Source organism: Platalea leucorodia (genome assembly GCF_965183815.1).
Source record: "Platalea leucorodia genome assembly, chromosome: 7".
NCBI lineage: Eukaryota > Metazoa > Chordata > Aves > Pelecaniformes > Threskiornithidae > Platalea > Platalea leucorodia.
The window spans coordinates 26,316,041-26,332,568 of NC_138829.1; the positions used below are offsets into that span (position 1 = coordinate 26,316,041).

General features: G+C 43.3%; 1 protein-coding gene across 7 annotated transcripts in view; it reads right to left on the reverse strand.

Moving 5' to 3' along the window:
* The window catches only part of TTLL5 (tubulin tyrosine ligase like 5), a 147,243-nt gene that overhangs the window by 23,159 nt on the left and 107,556 nt on the right, over positions 1-16,528 (reverse strand). For 6 of the 7 annotated variants that reach the window (XM_082318434.1, XM_082318432.1, XM_082318433.1 and 3 more), the window contains one exon: positions 5,567-5,744. In XM_082318434.1, the coding sequence (XP_082174560.1) occupies positions 5,567-5,744 (178 nt within the window). Of the gene's footprint in view, positions 1-5,566; positions 5,745-16,528 lie in introns of those variants that run through there. The other variant, XM_082318437.1, reaches the window with a different exon arrangement.

Sequence of the window (16,528 nt, forward strand, 5' to 3'; positions counted from 1 at the left end):
ACTCCCAATCCCATATATGCCTCCTCAGACCAAACCTCTCCTTGCTTCCATATCTACACATGAACACCATGCACAAAGCGTTATCTGTACAAAAGTAGTTTTTAATTAGAAAAATCTCAACACGTACAGCATGTCAGTAAGGACAATGCACATCTAAGAGTATTAGCCAGTAGCAGCTGAGCTCGGGCTGCTCATGATTAAAAGCAGGGAGGTACTGTAGTGCTTTGAAGAAAAGCAGATATATTAATGATCTTCAAAAACAGAAAGAATGTTCCTGGCACTTACCATCCCTATATCTAACACCCATCCCTAGCACAGTAACGGAACAAATGTTACAAGCAAAAACATGTTCATTCTGTGACCCGAGGAGGTAATGAAGCTCATTTCCTGTGAATCTGTCATGGAGCTGTATCTTACAGTACCTAATATAAAGCATGCCCCAAATTATGCCTCCCTTCATGGGTTTGGGGCATTCTTGTGTTGATTTTCTGCTGTCTAATTAGGAGCGGCCTCATGCTGCAGCCTTTGCCTTAATGGGAACAGTAGTTGAATCCCTTTTCCAGATATATAGCTCTTTATTTTCATGAAATTCATATGAAACATAGCTGTACGATTTCTATCCTATAGTCATTCAGTTTAAATTGGATCAGCAAATCAGAAAACGATGAGAGACTCAGCAGTGTATGAGAACTGACAGACACACACACATGCACAATGCATAAAGATCTGTGCAAGCTAGTTCCAATCACTAGTGCTGGAAACTGAGATGTTTATAAGCAATAAGCAATGACGAGGATTTAAGTAAAAAAAAAACAAAAACAAAACCAAAAAAACCCACACCAAACCCAACAAAATAAACCCCACCACTTTTAGAAAAGCAACTGCATTTCAGATGACATTGCAAAAATACACAAAATTAAAAGGCTTGGAAGACCTTTGGAGTCATAAATTGTTCAGTGGAGATTCTTTTGAATTAATGCATTCAGTTAAATCAGTTTGGATGCAACAATTAGTTGAGTTGAAAAATCACAAAGTGGCAATAAAGAACAAGGTCAAAATGTACTATTAACTGCCATAGTGTTAAACTGCAGTAAGAGGAGCATCTTGGGGTCATCAAGAAATTTAAAGAAGAGCAGCAAATTCATCGTATGCACAGACTGTCCTGAAGCATGTCTTCCTTGGTAAATTCTTCAGAACGAGACTAAAATATACTAAAATAAGTTGACTTGGTGCCTTCTCCTTTGTCTCCCTTTTGGTACTGGGAGCTCTCTGGCACAAGGATTGGGCCATATCATTGTACTGGAAAGATACTTAATACATCTGGGCATTACCATAATTCTAATAATAGTGACAGGATCAGAAGCATGGGGACAAAATTTCAGCTGGTATAAATCAGCACAGACTACTGCTTTCAGAGCAGTTGTTCTGCTTTACTGAGACTTTGACTCATCAGTATCACAAGACTCAAACAGGAAAAATGGCAGTTAGCACATTTAGTGGGAAAACAATCTGAGCGAGAAAGCTGCAAAACAAGAATGAACAAGAGACTGAAGGGGAAGAAAGACTGCAAAACTGACAGCAGCCCAATATATAATAGTTTAGAAAACAGTTTGATGATGTTTAAGGCTGCATTCAAAGAGGCCCTGTGTCCTCAGGCAGGAATAATATAGTTCTAGGAATACTAGGAATATTATTCTGAATACTCACCATTCCCAGTTAGATCTAAATAAACTGTAGGGAATTCAGAGGAGAGTCACATACATTAAAAGAAAACAATTTTTCTGAACTTCATAAAATGAGGAATATTTCAGAGAATGTACTATTTTTAAATGATTGAGAGGAGAATTATTTAAGATTAACTTAGCCTGATGCTTTATAGCATAAAATCTACTTAAACTTCTGATTGAAAATGTGATCATAACTGACCACACAATTCATTAACATGATTTATGTCTTGTTTAACATGAGCTTTTTTGATATAAGCAGGACTGATGGGGATCATTCCACTATACGACTGTATTTTTCTTGTTTTAATTTAGCTTTTTTCCCATGTGAAATGTTTGGCATAAAATTCTAAACCCAGAAGATGCTAGGCTAAGCAGACAGAACATAGCCACACAGAGAAGGAGGAACCTCCCTAACAGCTAATGGCGCCTTTCCAGTACAGGAAACAATTAGAGAATAAACAATGATGGTATATTAACTGTCTTGCCAACTGCAGCAGTGATACTAACATCTAGGTCATAATGTGTCACATGAAGTCTCCTTTAAACATTAAAAATACTGCTATAAGCCTGGGGTATTTTTGTCTTTTGGTTTGATTTTGTAATTCTTGTTCCTTGATTTTGTTGATATCAGATTTAAGCTTCTTGTCTCCACTTTCAAACTCTGGCCCTTCATTTTTCTCTTTTCTCAGGCTCTGTATTGTCTCTGTTCCTGTCCCTATCACTGCATCCATTTGTTAGATTATCATTGAGTCAGTTTGGTGTTTTTCTTTTTATTCAGGGAATGAAGTACCTATTCTGGCATCAAAGATCTATTTCCACCATACTACAACTGTGTGAACTAACTTCCACATACAATGAGCGAAAATTGTTGGTTATTATTCCTCTTCCTCCACCTACACAGTATTTGCTACTCTGCAAATTGTTAAATGCCTGGAGGAGAAATCATCACTCTTAAGTGTCTGGAAAGTGCTCAACCAAGAGTGGGTGCTGCCATAAAGTACGCAATAAGCCTTCATGATGAGATACATCCACTGCATGGCAGATGGGGGTATTCCTATTACACAGACACTTGACTAGGAACTTCCATACTTTCCAATGCATCCATCTCATCTCCAACATATCGAAACTGGTTAATGTACAGGCAGAAAGATTTGCCTGTGTTATTAATCATGGTGCTTCCGTTACTTGTTCACATGCTATCCATATACATATGACTAGTCCATTTGTCACAGAGAGAATGAAAGACTGGCATCTAGTCATGTATGGTCATGCCATACTCAGGGTGTGCCTTGAGATATATTAATAAATGCACTTCAGCTACTGACAAACAGCTAGCATGCCTTCTAACCCTAACAAGAACTTGAACAATCAGATGAAACAGGCTTGGAGATATCCTGCATGCATTCCCCAAAGCAGAGAGATCATGACACTCTTTCAAGTGATAGGCCTTCCATTTTGGGGGATATATTTCTTCTGTTGAGAGGAGGCTGAGGAACTTGAATGTAGCAGGCAAGACAACAAAGGATGGAGTAGATCTCAATACGTGGGAAGGAAGAGAAGGGAAGAGTAGGCAACGGGAGATAGGTGGCTTACGTGACACTGACTAGGAAATGTGGTAAAGCCATGCAGGCTAGGATAAGCTACATCAACTGTGGGGAAAATGAGAGGACAAATGATGGCCAGCAGGACTTCCATCAGGAACAGGTGGGATGGAAGTCAAAGCAGTGTGAGTGGGAAGGAGATATAGGGCAGGGAGTGTGTAAGCAGCAGCAAAGAGGAGGCAGCTCTTGGAAAGGCCAAGTCAAAGAACCGAAGTCTGAGAAGCTAACTAGTATAAGGAAGAGGTCAGTGACAGGGAACTAGATAGGGAGCAGGGGATAGACAGATAAAGATGAGGGTAGTGCAGTGACTGGGAGGGGCATTAGAAGATTGGTGCAACTGTGACTGGAAGGGGAGGTCTGGCTGGCTCCATACAATGTCTTGTGGCAGAAGAAGTGTCCAAGAGACAATCATTTTATTAAGATTCGGTTTTCACTACAGAAAGTCTGAAAGCCCCCATGTTCAGCAAATACCTTTCTTCATTAATGGCAGCTTCAGTGCAGCCTGAGCCCTGCGGCATGGCAATGGCCTCAATACTGCAACTCCAAACTGCTTGGCTCAGAAGGAGAAGGGAGGGAGAGAAAGGAGGGGCACGTTGTGGGGGTGAGAGGAGGTTTAACAAAGAATCACTTTAACAGAAACTCCTGAGTAATGGCTCTGCCCCAGGCCAAGAATAACATCAGCTCAATGTCAGCAACTAGAAGAGGGCTCAGCCAGGCCCCATGGCCAGCTCCAGCCTCCTCACAGGCACAGCCAGCTTACAGCCCTTTCCTGAGCTCATGAGCAGCTACAGCTGCCCACCCAGAGACCCCTGAATGGAGATGAAAGGAAGACCTCCTGCTCAGAGGGGGAGCAAGAAGACTGTAGGTGAGGGAATTTGGGGATGGAAACTGCATGGCTAAGTGAGGGTCTTGAAAGAAGGAGTGCAAGGAGCAAAGGCAGAACGGCCTCTCCTTCAAGATGCTCAAGGATGAGGGCAATTTGCCTGTAACCTGTTGTAAAGGACCCTGACTAGCAACTCATCTGCTTCACAGGAGGAAGAGTGGGTGTTCAGACCTCCACGTTAGTTCTGTTGATGGTTTTGTAAGAGTCCAGTCCTGCCAGACTGACCAGCAATTAGCTCCTTCCTAATAGAGACCAATCTCTTGTGAATGAAGGGTCATTCACCCAAAAACTTCCTTCCCTTTAGCAGGGAAGGCTTTTAGACATCACTCAATTAAGAGCACACCTCTCCATAATAACAAAGAAAAGTAACGAGTGCATCAATGAACTCATTGTAACCTTGGAAGATTCCCCAGGCAGGATGGAAATGCAGTTCCAGACACAGTGGTCCACCCTTGGCATCTAGGTGTCATCCAGAACACCAATACAAACCCTTTTTCATATTTCCTCTAGCTCCTGGACACTTAGCCAATCTTTTCTCCTTGCAATTGTAACAGAGGAATCATGTATCTGTCAGATGGTTCCATGTAAAGCACTTAAAGGAGATCTTAAATGCAGTAATAACAAAATGTGTAGGGTGCCTGGAGAAGATTTTCAGGGTTGCAGAGAAAACTTGCATCTGGCATCAGGGTCAGTGGCCATGCCTCCTGTACACTGAAGGCTCTTAAAAGAAATTAATTCTTTTTCAAAAGAATGAAGATTCTCCTAAATAATTTTTGAGTCCCCTTAACATACTGCTCTTTTGATAACTGCATCGTATGAGAAGACATCCAGGAGGAGGAGAGTTTAGTCAAGATGAAGCCTTGATGGGGTCTGTTTGCCACAGAGGACACAGTTGCCAACACAATTTCAAGACCCTATGTTTAGGAACACTGAAATACAACAGTGACCCAGCTTGAAGCACTACTCAAGAAGAACTCAAGTCAAAGCAGGAACATATCATCAGTGACAAGATTAAGTGACAAAGAACTGTGGAGACTGTAGACAGTTCTAAGTCTGTCTGAGACACTATAAGTGGACAACAAAGGACCACCACCCTGAAATGGTGCAGAAAAGCAAGCAGCAGCATGCCAGTAGCCAAACGGAGGAGGATGCCAATGCAGTGGAAAAAGCCACTGGAAACTAAAGCATCAAAATGCTATCAAAATCACTGCAGGTAATATTAGTTTTGTTTTTGCAACCCACTTGAAGAGCTACTTCCTTCACAAAAGCTCTGCCATATGTACTGGCTCTGGATTGGTTCTGCACATTGAAGACTCAGCACTGCTACATCCCAGGCAGGATTTTTTCTTAGTTACCTGGTGCCGGGCTTGGCTTTGCTCCAACAGCTGTCGTGACTGAAGTTTCTGCTGCTGAAGTTGCTGCACAGCAAAATGGAGCTGATAGTTGGGATGTGCGAGCGGACTCCGTGTCACCTTGTTGTAGACACTGTTCTCCATCTCTCCTTCCCAGGCAAAACGATGATTCTCTGGAGCCCTGAGAAAAGAAGAGCCATCACGCTTTCACCACTCTGCATATAAGGACTCCTGCTTACAAGGCACTTCTGCTTCCTAAAAATCTCTTAATACTTAGCCAGCTATGAATTTGTATTAAGTGGCTCCAGCAAGCACAACAACTGCTAGAGGTACCATGTGCCAACTGCCATCTTGCTAAGGAGTTTCTTGAATTCCAGGCTGGGACTAGCCATAACACCATGCTTGAGGAGAACAAAGGAAAAGAGAAGAAAAACTCTAAACTGGAGCATGTCTCTGGCTGATTAACACTGAAGAGAGGCAGAGCTGCAGCAGGAAAAGAGCTAAGGATTCCCATTACTAATGGGATAATTATTTATTTGGATTTGTAGAGATTTTGTTAATACACTAACACAAAGCTTACGCCAAGCACACACATGCTGCAGTGAGAGTGGAATAGAAGACAGACATACAATACAATATCCGTAGAGAGGATAAAGGACTGGTAGGATGAGGTTGCAACTAGGGTACATATTGACTCCACACAGTTCGAATCCAAAAGACGTGAGGGGACTGAAGATAGGCTCATTTCTTTTATCATCAGAGTAATACAAGCCTTTCCCAGAGGAGAAAAGGCCTCCTGCAAAGAGGCAGGAGCTCTTACAACCCAGGCTTATACGGTGGAAGTTCAGCTGTGGCCTGCAACATGATAAGTACCAACAGGAGGTCACTGGCTTGCTTTGAAGTTTGTAAGCCTCGGTGAGACGGCAGCACCAACGCACTTCTACACAAGGCTGAGGGGCTTTGCAGAGAGCAGGTGGCAGACTGACAGGACCACAAGGTGTCCTGAAGAGGCTACAATGGCCCAGCAACTCACACATCCTGTGCTCACAAGGCAGGATGCCATATAACCCACTGAATCCTGACACTCTGGCTAATAAAACCTTCAAGCCTCAATGCCTGAGCTTCCCAAGTTTCTGCTGATCTCTGTCATGTTTCTCTCAGCCAGTCTTCCCAAATGTTTCTTTCAGATTCCCAGGGCAGACTTCCCTTGTGTTTCCTATGCATGTCATAAGTAACTGGGATGTAAAAGATACTTGGTGTCTTTTACATTTCGTGCCATGATTCAGAGTGTAGGTCATGGTTTTGGCAAGGGAGTTACCTGCAATCTCCTTGCTTCAGGATCCTATCAAAACTTACAACCTAGATCCTTTGAACATGTCATAGCTTCCCTTGAATGTGTTGCACCTTCCCCCACAAGCTTCATCATCACAGCAAACCCTTAAAATATTCAGAAGGATGTTTCAAACAAGACCAGAAGCAACTGCCAGCCCTATGTACTCTCCCTCAAAAATAACCTAATGCATCCCTTTCAAACCAAATTGAGGACAAGGACTCAACAACACTAAAGGGTCAGCAACAGAGGAGCTATGGAAAAGGAGTCCAGCTGCCAGCATCTCCACCCTGCATCCTCTGGGCCTCCTCCTTGGAGCACCACTACCACTTTTGCTCTTATGGGCCGTTGGCTGTAGGTAACCTTCTCTAGACTTCCCTGTTCAAGGGATCCCCAACCATGCTTCCTCAGGCCTTTGCTTCCATTGTACCCAAGTGCAACACTGGCTAAGTGACTCTCACTCCCTGCTCCCTTTTGCTACAAGATTCTCAGTCTTTCAGTTCTTTTCCTTTCACCAGTGCTTGGGAAAGTGACAACTATAGTGTGCTGACAGTACTCAGGCCTTGAAACCCAAGTTGTATAGGTCTGAATCTGGCTTTGTGGTTAACCTTGGGAGAGCTGCTTCTCTCTTCCAAACTTGCCTTCCCCCTTCTGCTCCAGTAATGGGGTCATGATCCTCTCCTACTGTGGTTTTACCTGCAGTTGCTGAGCTCTGGATCCATGGATGCGTGTGTGCTGCTTGGCCTCCCAGCACTGTCCCCTGCTGGGCACGGGATGCCACAGAAAGCATAACTTAAAAGGAGGACACGACAAGGCACAAGGAATCTTTGAAACGATCCCCAGCTGTCCCCTCTCCAATCCCACCAGCACACCACATGGGTTATCAGCAGGTTACCATCACCTGGCCTCAACTCCCATCCCAAGGCCAGTATCTGCTCCTTCCACTGCATAGATACAGACTCCACCATCCATTCTGATGTTAAAGCTCAGTGGATTTTTCCCTTGTGTGAAGTAGCTGGAGTCTCTGTTACACCACCCCCACCCCCCACCCCAGTATAGTCAGGTCACACTGACAGCTGAAAAGCACAAAGGACTGTTCTGGGACTGGGATGCACCCTTTGGGAGATAGCTGGGGGTTACTGCAGACCAGCCCTTGAAACAAACATCAACTGCACCAGATACAAAGCTGAGAAGCTCCATCAAAGTCATGTTAGTGCTCAGTAAACAGCCTGATTAATTCCTCATCAGTACTACTGAAAGACTATGATCTTCAATACCTCTGTTTTGAACTAAACAACAATTGTATTTGCCCATTTACCTAGAGTAACTTTTTCAAACCAGCAATTTCTCAGTTGAGAAAATTTGGCAAGTTCATTCAAAATGCTCCTAAATAAAGAAAGCCAACGTAGGATAAAGGGGTTACTTCTCATGGATTTCATAACTAGTTAAACACATGAAACCAGAGCTAGAATAAATGAACAGTTTCCACAATGGAAGGAGATTACCACTGGGGTCCCACAAGAATCTGTGCTATGGTCTCTGCTGTTCAAAACATTTATAAGTGATCTGGGAAAAGAAGAATGAAATGAAATAAAAAAAAAAAAGTTTGCTGCTGAAAAACTGAAAGTCACTGAGAAGTGTGAAAAAAACATCACATTACTGAATGATCAGACATTAAATTAGTAGATGACATTCAATTTAATAACTACAAAGTCATGTACCCAGGGAAACACAATCCTAGTTTTATGCAGTGATGGACTTTGAACTAGTTATTTCTATTCAGGAAGGAGACCTTATAACTATAGTTATAATAGATTTTTCTATGAAAACATCATTAAAATACTCTCACAAAAAGCAAATTCAGTGTAAGGAATTATTAGGAAAGGCATAGGGAGCAAACCCAGGAACACTACTATGCTACGATATAAACCAAAATTGCATCCATCTCTTGCATACTGAGGGTAGTTCTAACTCCTGTCCCTCCTCCCTTCTCAAAAAGCATACAGTAGAACTGGAAAAAGTACAAAGAAATGCTGTAGAGATGATCAAAGGTATGGAACAGCTTATATATTGAGGAATGACTAAGTAAATAAGGACTCTTCAGCTTGGAAAAAGGACAACTGAAAGGAAATATGAAAAATACCTATAAAATCATGAGCTTCAGGGAGAAGGAGAATAGGGAACAATTACTCACCTCTCATGATACATGACATAGGAAAAACCAAATGAAGTAATCAGGTGGGCACATTAAAACAAACAAATGGAGGCAGATTTTCTCATAACATAATTAAACTGTGGATGCCTTCTTACTACAGCAAGCTAAGGATGCAAAAAATTTACAGGGGTTCAAAAATAGACAAACTCACAGAAGCAAGAGCCACTAACATATATAAAAGACATTTATATACACATATAAACAAAGATATAATCTCCTGGCCAGAAAATCACTGATTACCGAGTCCCGGAGAGTACTGGGGAAGTATCACCATTCCGTAACATCACCTAATGGTCTTCCCACAGAATCTTCCATCGGCTGCTGTCTGAGCAGGACATTCACAGAATCATAGAATAGAATCATAGAATAGTTTAGGTTGGAAAAGACCTTTAAAGATCATCAAGTCCAACCCTTAACCTAGCACTGCCAAGTCCACCACTAAACCATCTCCCTAAGCACAACCTCTACCCGTCTTTTAAATACCTCCAGGCATGGGGACTCAACCACTTCCCTGGGCAGCCTGTGCCAGTGCCTGACTACCCTTGCAGTGAAGAAATTTTTCCGAATATCCAACCTAAACCTCCCCTAGCACAACTTGAGGCTGTTTCCTCTTGTCCTATCACTTGTTACTTGGAAGATGAGACCGACCGACCCACACCTTGCTACAACCTCCTTTCAGGTAGTTCTAGCGAGCAAAAAGGTCCCCCCTCAGCCTCCTCTTCTCCAGGCTAAACAACCCCAGCTCCCTCCAACACTCCTTGTAAGACTTGTGCTCTAGACCCTTCACCAACTTCGTTGCCCTTCTTTGGACACACTCTAGCACCTGCACGCCCTTCCATTAGTGAGGGGCCCCAAACTGAATACAGGATTCAAGGTGCGACCTCACTAGTGCCAAGTGCAGGGAGACGATCACTTCCCTCATCCTGCTGGCCACACTGTTTCTGACACAAGTCAGGATGCCATTGGCCTTCCTGGCCACCTGAGGACACTGCTGGCTCATATGCAGCCAGCTATCAAGCAACACACCCAGGTCCTTTTCCACTGGGCAGCCCTCCAGCCACCCTTCCCCAAGCCTGTAGTGTTGCATGGGGTTGCATGGTAACCCAAGTGCAGGACCCAGCATTTGGCCTTGTGGAACCTCATACAGTTGGCCTTGGGCCATCGATCCAGCCTGTCCAGACCCCTCTGCAGAGCCTTCCTACCCTCCAGCAGATCAACACTCCCGCCCAACTTGGTGCCATCTGCAAACTTACTGAGGGTGCACGCGATCCCCTCCTCCAGATCACTGAGAAAGAGATCAAACAGAACTGGCCCCAGTACTGAGCCCTGGGCAGCACCACTTGTGACCAGCTGCCAACTGGATTTGAATCCATTCGCCACAACTCTTTGGGCCCAGCCATCCAGCCAGTTTTTCACCCAGCAAAGAGTACGCCCGTCCAAGCCACGAGCAGCCAGTTTCTCCAGGAGAATGCTGTGGGAAATGGTGTCAAAGGCCTTACTAAAGTCCAGGTAGACAACATCCACAGCCTTCCCCTCATCCACTAAGTGGGTCACCTTGTCACAGAAGGAGATCAGGTTGGTCAAGCAGGACCTCCCTTTCATAAACCCATGCTGACTGGGCCTGATCCCCCGGTTGTCCTGTACATGCCATGTGATGGCACTCAGGATGATCTGCTCCATAACCTTCCCCAGCACTGAGGTCAGGCTGACAGGCCTGCAGTTCCCCAGATCCTCCTTCCAGCCCTTCTTGTAGATGCATGTCACATTTGCTAACCTCCAGTCAACTGGGAGCTGGACTATCAGCCAGGACCGCTGACAGATGATGCAAAGTGGCTTGGTGAGCACTTCTGCCAGCTCCCTCGGTACCCTCGCATGGATCCCATCCGGCCCCATAGACCTGTGCATGTCTATGTGGTGTAGTAGGTCACTAACCATTTCCCCTTGGATTACGGGGGCTTCGTTCTGCTCCTCATCCCTGTCCTCCAGCTCAGGGGGCTGGGTACCCAGAGAACAACTGGTCTTACTGTTAAAGACTGAGGCAAAGAAGGTATTAAGTACCTCAGCCTTTTCCTTGTCCTCTGTCACTACGTTTCCCCCTGCATCCAATAAAGGATGGAAATTCTCCTTAGTTCTCCTTTTGTGGCAAGACATTGAACCAGATAGTCCTTCTGGTCTGCGAAAATGCAACCAGTATTGTTTATGCATCAGGGGTCTGAAACAAAACCTATCTCAGTCAGAAGTTAGAGAATTCAGTCAAGCACTCTCTAAGGTATTCATTCAAGTTACATGATTAATTCTAGAAACTAATGTCTGTTCCAACTTCTCTCATATCTACCTCCAGCTCAGAACCTGCAATGCGTAAAATTTATCCTTTGATCCAAAAGAATGCTTGGGAAGCTAAACATTGAGTGATTTGTTCTAAAACATAAAAGTCAAGATGAAATAGAGGAGATAAAACTGATGGAAATGAGAACTCCACTGAAGTTGGACCTGCTGATAGCCAAATTGGCTTTGTGCCACAGAGACGATGTACAGTGACTGCAGTCTGTAGTACTGTGAGGGCCACTAACTGAATGGCAAAACTTTAGTATCATTTCCTTGATCCTCATTTGTTTTGAGATATCTGGCAAAGGATTAACTATTATGGAAATACAAATACTGAAGACTGATAGTCCAATTTTTTAAAATGCACTGGGATTGCTGCCTTGCTCCAACCTTTGTCCACTTTAATGAACTCTCAAATGCTTTCATTTGGTTTCTGACCTGTTTTAATCCACTTTTTCTGTTTTAACCAATATATGATCCATAGCCTAAACTAAATTCGTTAGGATATAATATTGCCCAGATAAGCTTAGTTTAAACTACCCAGGAAAACACTGTTGAAACTATGTTATTAAATCTTTAGGAAGAACTAAATTTAAAAAAAAAAAACAAACAAAACCACAAAAACTTTGGCTAACATTTTCTTGCAGCATAGACAGTTTTGTACACAACTCCCTGCGGTTCCAATACCTTCACTCCACACAATGCATGACAACAGCACTTACTTTTTTCTAGATAATATATTGAAAACACTGTTGCTTGCCTGAGTAGATTTTACTCTCATGGCCTGCAGAATCCCTTCCGGATTGAATAGGCTTTTGTTAGCTTCCATGGGTTTTGCTTCTTCATAGATGGAAATCAGTATAAATTTGTTATGCATGACTTCAGCCTTTTATAATATAAGCATTAAATATTTGATGACAGAAAGCCTGCACATTTGCAAGTCTTCGGATCACTTTCGTAGAGAGATGTTTCATCTGCAGTTTTGGAAAGTCCCCATATAACATGTTATCAAGTTGCTGATATTACATCTAAGGCAAAGTTTGCGTTGGTACAGGAGAACAGGGCTTAGGATCTGAGACTCAATATGCTGCTGCCAGAGACGTGCTCCAGCTCTGAGTCTTTTTGCCGTGCTCACAGGAATGCATCATGGTGCAGCTCTTATTCTCAGTCTCTGACTGTCAGATGATTTATCAAAGCATGACAGCACCTCTGCACCCTTCCTGAAGTTAGCTCTTCTGCTTAAGGAATTCTACAACAGGCTCAGCACAGTAACGAAGGCTGGAAAAAAGCTGTAGGGGACCTTACATGTTAATAGATACTATAGAGTTTACATGGCAGAGAGACTATATAAATACCCCAAACTGAAGGAAAAGCTTTTTCACAACTCACACCGTTTTAGGCAAAGCCAAAAACAACCAGAAAAGCCTCCACACCCCCAGTGGAAATGAGGATCATGGAGTCAGTACTCACGGACCTGCTTGCTTTCAATTCAGGATTATTGCTTGAACACTAACGATTGACTGAATATTCATTGCTCACATGTACAGATGACAGATATAGGTATAGATGCACACAGATGCCAATGGGAAATAGAAATTCCTGCCTGTGCCACCAGAAGAGATTGGGTTTCATTCTGTCAGCCAGGCTGGTTGTGAGCAATCTTCACACAACTTGCTCAGGATTATTTATGAGTTGCTTAGTTTAGAGACCTGGCCAGAATTCAGGCCTTCACTATGTACAGGAAATCTCAGCCTTGGCATTATGGTCCATCCTTTGCAACCAAGATTCTGTCCTTCCAGCAGCCCTTAGGGCTACTCAGTATTTTTGGCAAGAAACCCACTGTGTTCCTTTCTTTCAACTCTAGTTTTCATAAAGCCTGAGCCAGAATTCCCTCTTCCTCTTCACTGACAGCATAAGACCTCTCTGCTGCAGCTTTTTGCATCACAAAAGATACAGGATTGCTTCTGAGACCAATTTCAACAGATCTCCATGCTATTATGATCGCAACCCACCCTGAAAGTGCTAGAACACCATGCACTCATCTCCAGGTTTTCTGGTTCCACATTCCCTTTCTGCTCTAGTTCTCTTTTCCAATTCATTAGCTCTTTTCTGATGTAAGCAACCCTTATGCAATCAACTACCTACACCTGTACTAGGAACTAATGCTAGTGTATTAAAATACTAAATACTAATAAAATACTAATACATTCGCTCATTGACTACAGAAAAAGGAGGCTCAATGAAATCCAGCCTCTGTACAGAAGGGATGCGGTTATCAGCTCTTACAAGAAAGGAGAGAGCTGGCTTCTGTTCCCACTTCAAACAGATTTGAAGGGAATACCAAGGACTGAAGCTGTAGACAAGACCAAACCACAGAACACCACTCAGAATCTCGTAGTGATGAAGAACTATCTGACATACAACAAATCCATACTAAAAGAATGACACTGGTAACTACTAATGATAGCCCACACTTCTCCTAGCATCCATCATTCCTAAGTAACTCATTCAAACATCTGACAAAGCAGGGTCTACTACCCCACCACCACTGCTGGGATGAGGACAATAAAAGGCAACAGCAGAGGACAGGGCAAAGAAAACTCTTTAGTAAAGTGAAACTACAAGGAAGTAACCAGAGGAGGGGAGGGTAATGCAGGAGTAGAAGGGATTCAGAATATAATTTCTTTATGTATAATTTGGATATAAATTGGGTTTAAAGCTTCCAATGTTCCCAAAAAATATTTAAAGATTTTCACATATCATAAATATTACACATAGGGCTTTCATTTATATTCCAACTGAAGCCTTCTTCCAGTGGCACAGCTAGGCACTTGTTTGATACCAGCTCCTGTGTGGCAGGCAACAATACCAGTTCATGAAGTATACTGGTGTTCCCCATATATCACTTATTAAGCAGGCACTTTTGAAACATTTGAAAAGTGCCTACATCCCATTGAAAGGCAATGCAAACTAGGCTCAAATTACTTGTGAAAATGAAGCTTCAGCATTCTTGAAGAATATTCCTCTATGTTTAACCCCGCTTAGTTTGTGAGAACCGATAGGATCACAGCAGGAGTCAGTATAGCTGGAGGTCTAGCAAACTGAGAAAAGAATTATCCTCCTTTTAGACAAGGAAACAAGCTGACAATGAAAGTATTTCACATCCTTTCCTGTAAAGGCTGGAGCTAAGGTTGAACAAGGGCCATTGCTGGCAATAAGAGAACCCAGTGCATTTATAAATCAGTGCTCCCACCTTGCCATGGAATGCAAGACAAACTTAGACAGCAGTTTCTTTCCCACAGGGCATTCAGGTGGTATGACAAGTCCAAGAAGCTTTTAGTACAAAGCCTTGGTGGGCACCAGCTGCTAGAAAGTAGTTGGCATAGTAACTAATGATTCTGTCTAGTGTGGCAGCTCCCAGCATCCTGCTGACTTATGTTCAGGCACTCAGAAAAACACAGAACATTTTCTTTGGCACATTACATGCTTCTTCCATCCCTAACAATAGGCCCTAGATTGGGGCTGGCTATGGAGTAATGATAAACATAGTGGGACAAAGCCCAGGACGCTGGGGGCCTGGCTGGGATGCAGGACTGTCGGGCCTCTCACAGCGCTGCCTGCCTCAAGGCCTTTCTTTGTCTTTTCTCCCTCTTTCTCTCCCCTCAGCTTCAAAAGCAATAAATTAAAAATTGAAAAACAGAGCAACAAGTCTTTGAGAATGGTTTGCTCCTGGCCTCTGCTGTTATCAGGAGTGCCTATGAAAGAATGACTTTGGTCCAGTTTAGTCAGCAAGAGTCTGCATTTTAGCATGGTCTGTAGTTCTGATTGCTGGAACATGCAAGCCCCTAAAACATGCAGCAGCAGCAGCAGCTATGTTACAAAGGTAAAGAAAGGTAGCTTTCCAGAAAACCAGGGGCAAACAAAGCATTTTTAATATTCCTAAAAGAGCTCTGCCTGGGACTTTGGAGATCCCTGAGGCACAGGGAGCTGTCCAGAACTCGCCACGGTGCCTGTACTTGGAGACAGGAAAGGGGCAGGAAGCAGCTGGCCTGTATAAAACGAGGATGCCATCACCTGGCCTGCAATCTGCTTTTGAGCTCTGCAAGAGAAGCCAAGGAAAAGCTTTTAAAGTTAATGAGCAGCATGTCAAGGCTGCATTGGCACAATAAACATATGGAACTACATTTTGGGTTCAAATCCAGTTCAAAGCAACAAATGCAATCTCCCATGGTGAAGGTGTTGCAGAGATGTAGGAGAGTTTCTGTTCCAGCCTATCACTCAAGCTTTCACTTCTTAGTGATGAGGCACAGATGCAGGCATCTTGTAATAGTTTCAGCCTTAGGTCTTCAGCTCCCCACTTTCCCAGCAGCTCAAGCTACTTTTACCTACACAAGAGGTTCTCACCATCAGTATCTTTGTGCCATGAGACAACAGAAGATGTACAAGGTCCATGTGAAAAGCCTTGGGACTGAGTAGGCTTAGGTAAAGAACATGAAAAGTTCTGTGGATTTAACTACAATTTCCAGATCCATTCACAGGTTAACTGTAATAGCTACCAGAGGCACAATTCAAGCATCCCAGGACATTTTAATGTGCATAATTACTAGCAAATGTCAGGAGTCCCCCTCTGCTATTCTCACAATTCCCCCTTTCAACTGAGAGAGCTGATGTTGTTACAAGAATTTTATTCAAAAACAAAGATGTGAGCAAAAGCGTCCAACTTATCTCCTTGTGGTGCAGGATTAGCGCATGTTTCAGTGGCTGGAGGAGTCCATGTGTCACACTCTCAGCTGCACAACTCCACACACGTTCAGTGTCAAGAATTTTCCCTGAGATTCCCAATTAAACCTACATTTTCTCTGTTTTATTGCATGACCTTCCTCTTATTTCAGGTCTAAACCTTCACTACTAGAGCTATGCCTTCTTCGAGCTTAGCCAGCCTTGGGACATTTAACTCCCTTCATGTTTTTTCCTCAACTCAGTCCCTTCTGGCCTTTGATTGTATATTGCTTTTCTCTGAACTTTTTCCACTTTATCAGTATTTGGGGCTAGGCAAGTGCTCAAAACTGAGAACACTATTCCAGATGTGCATGCA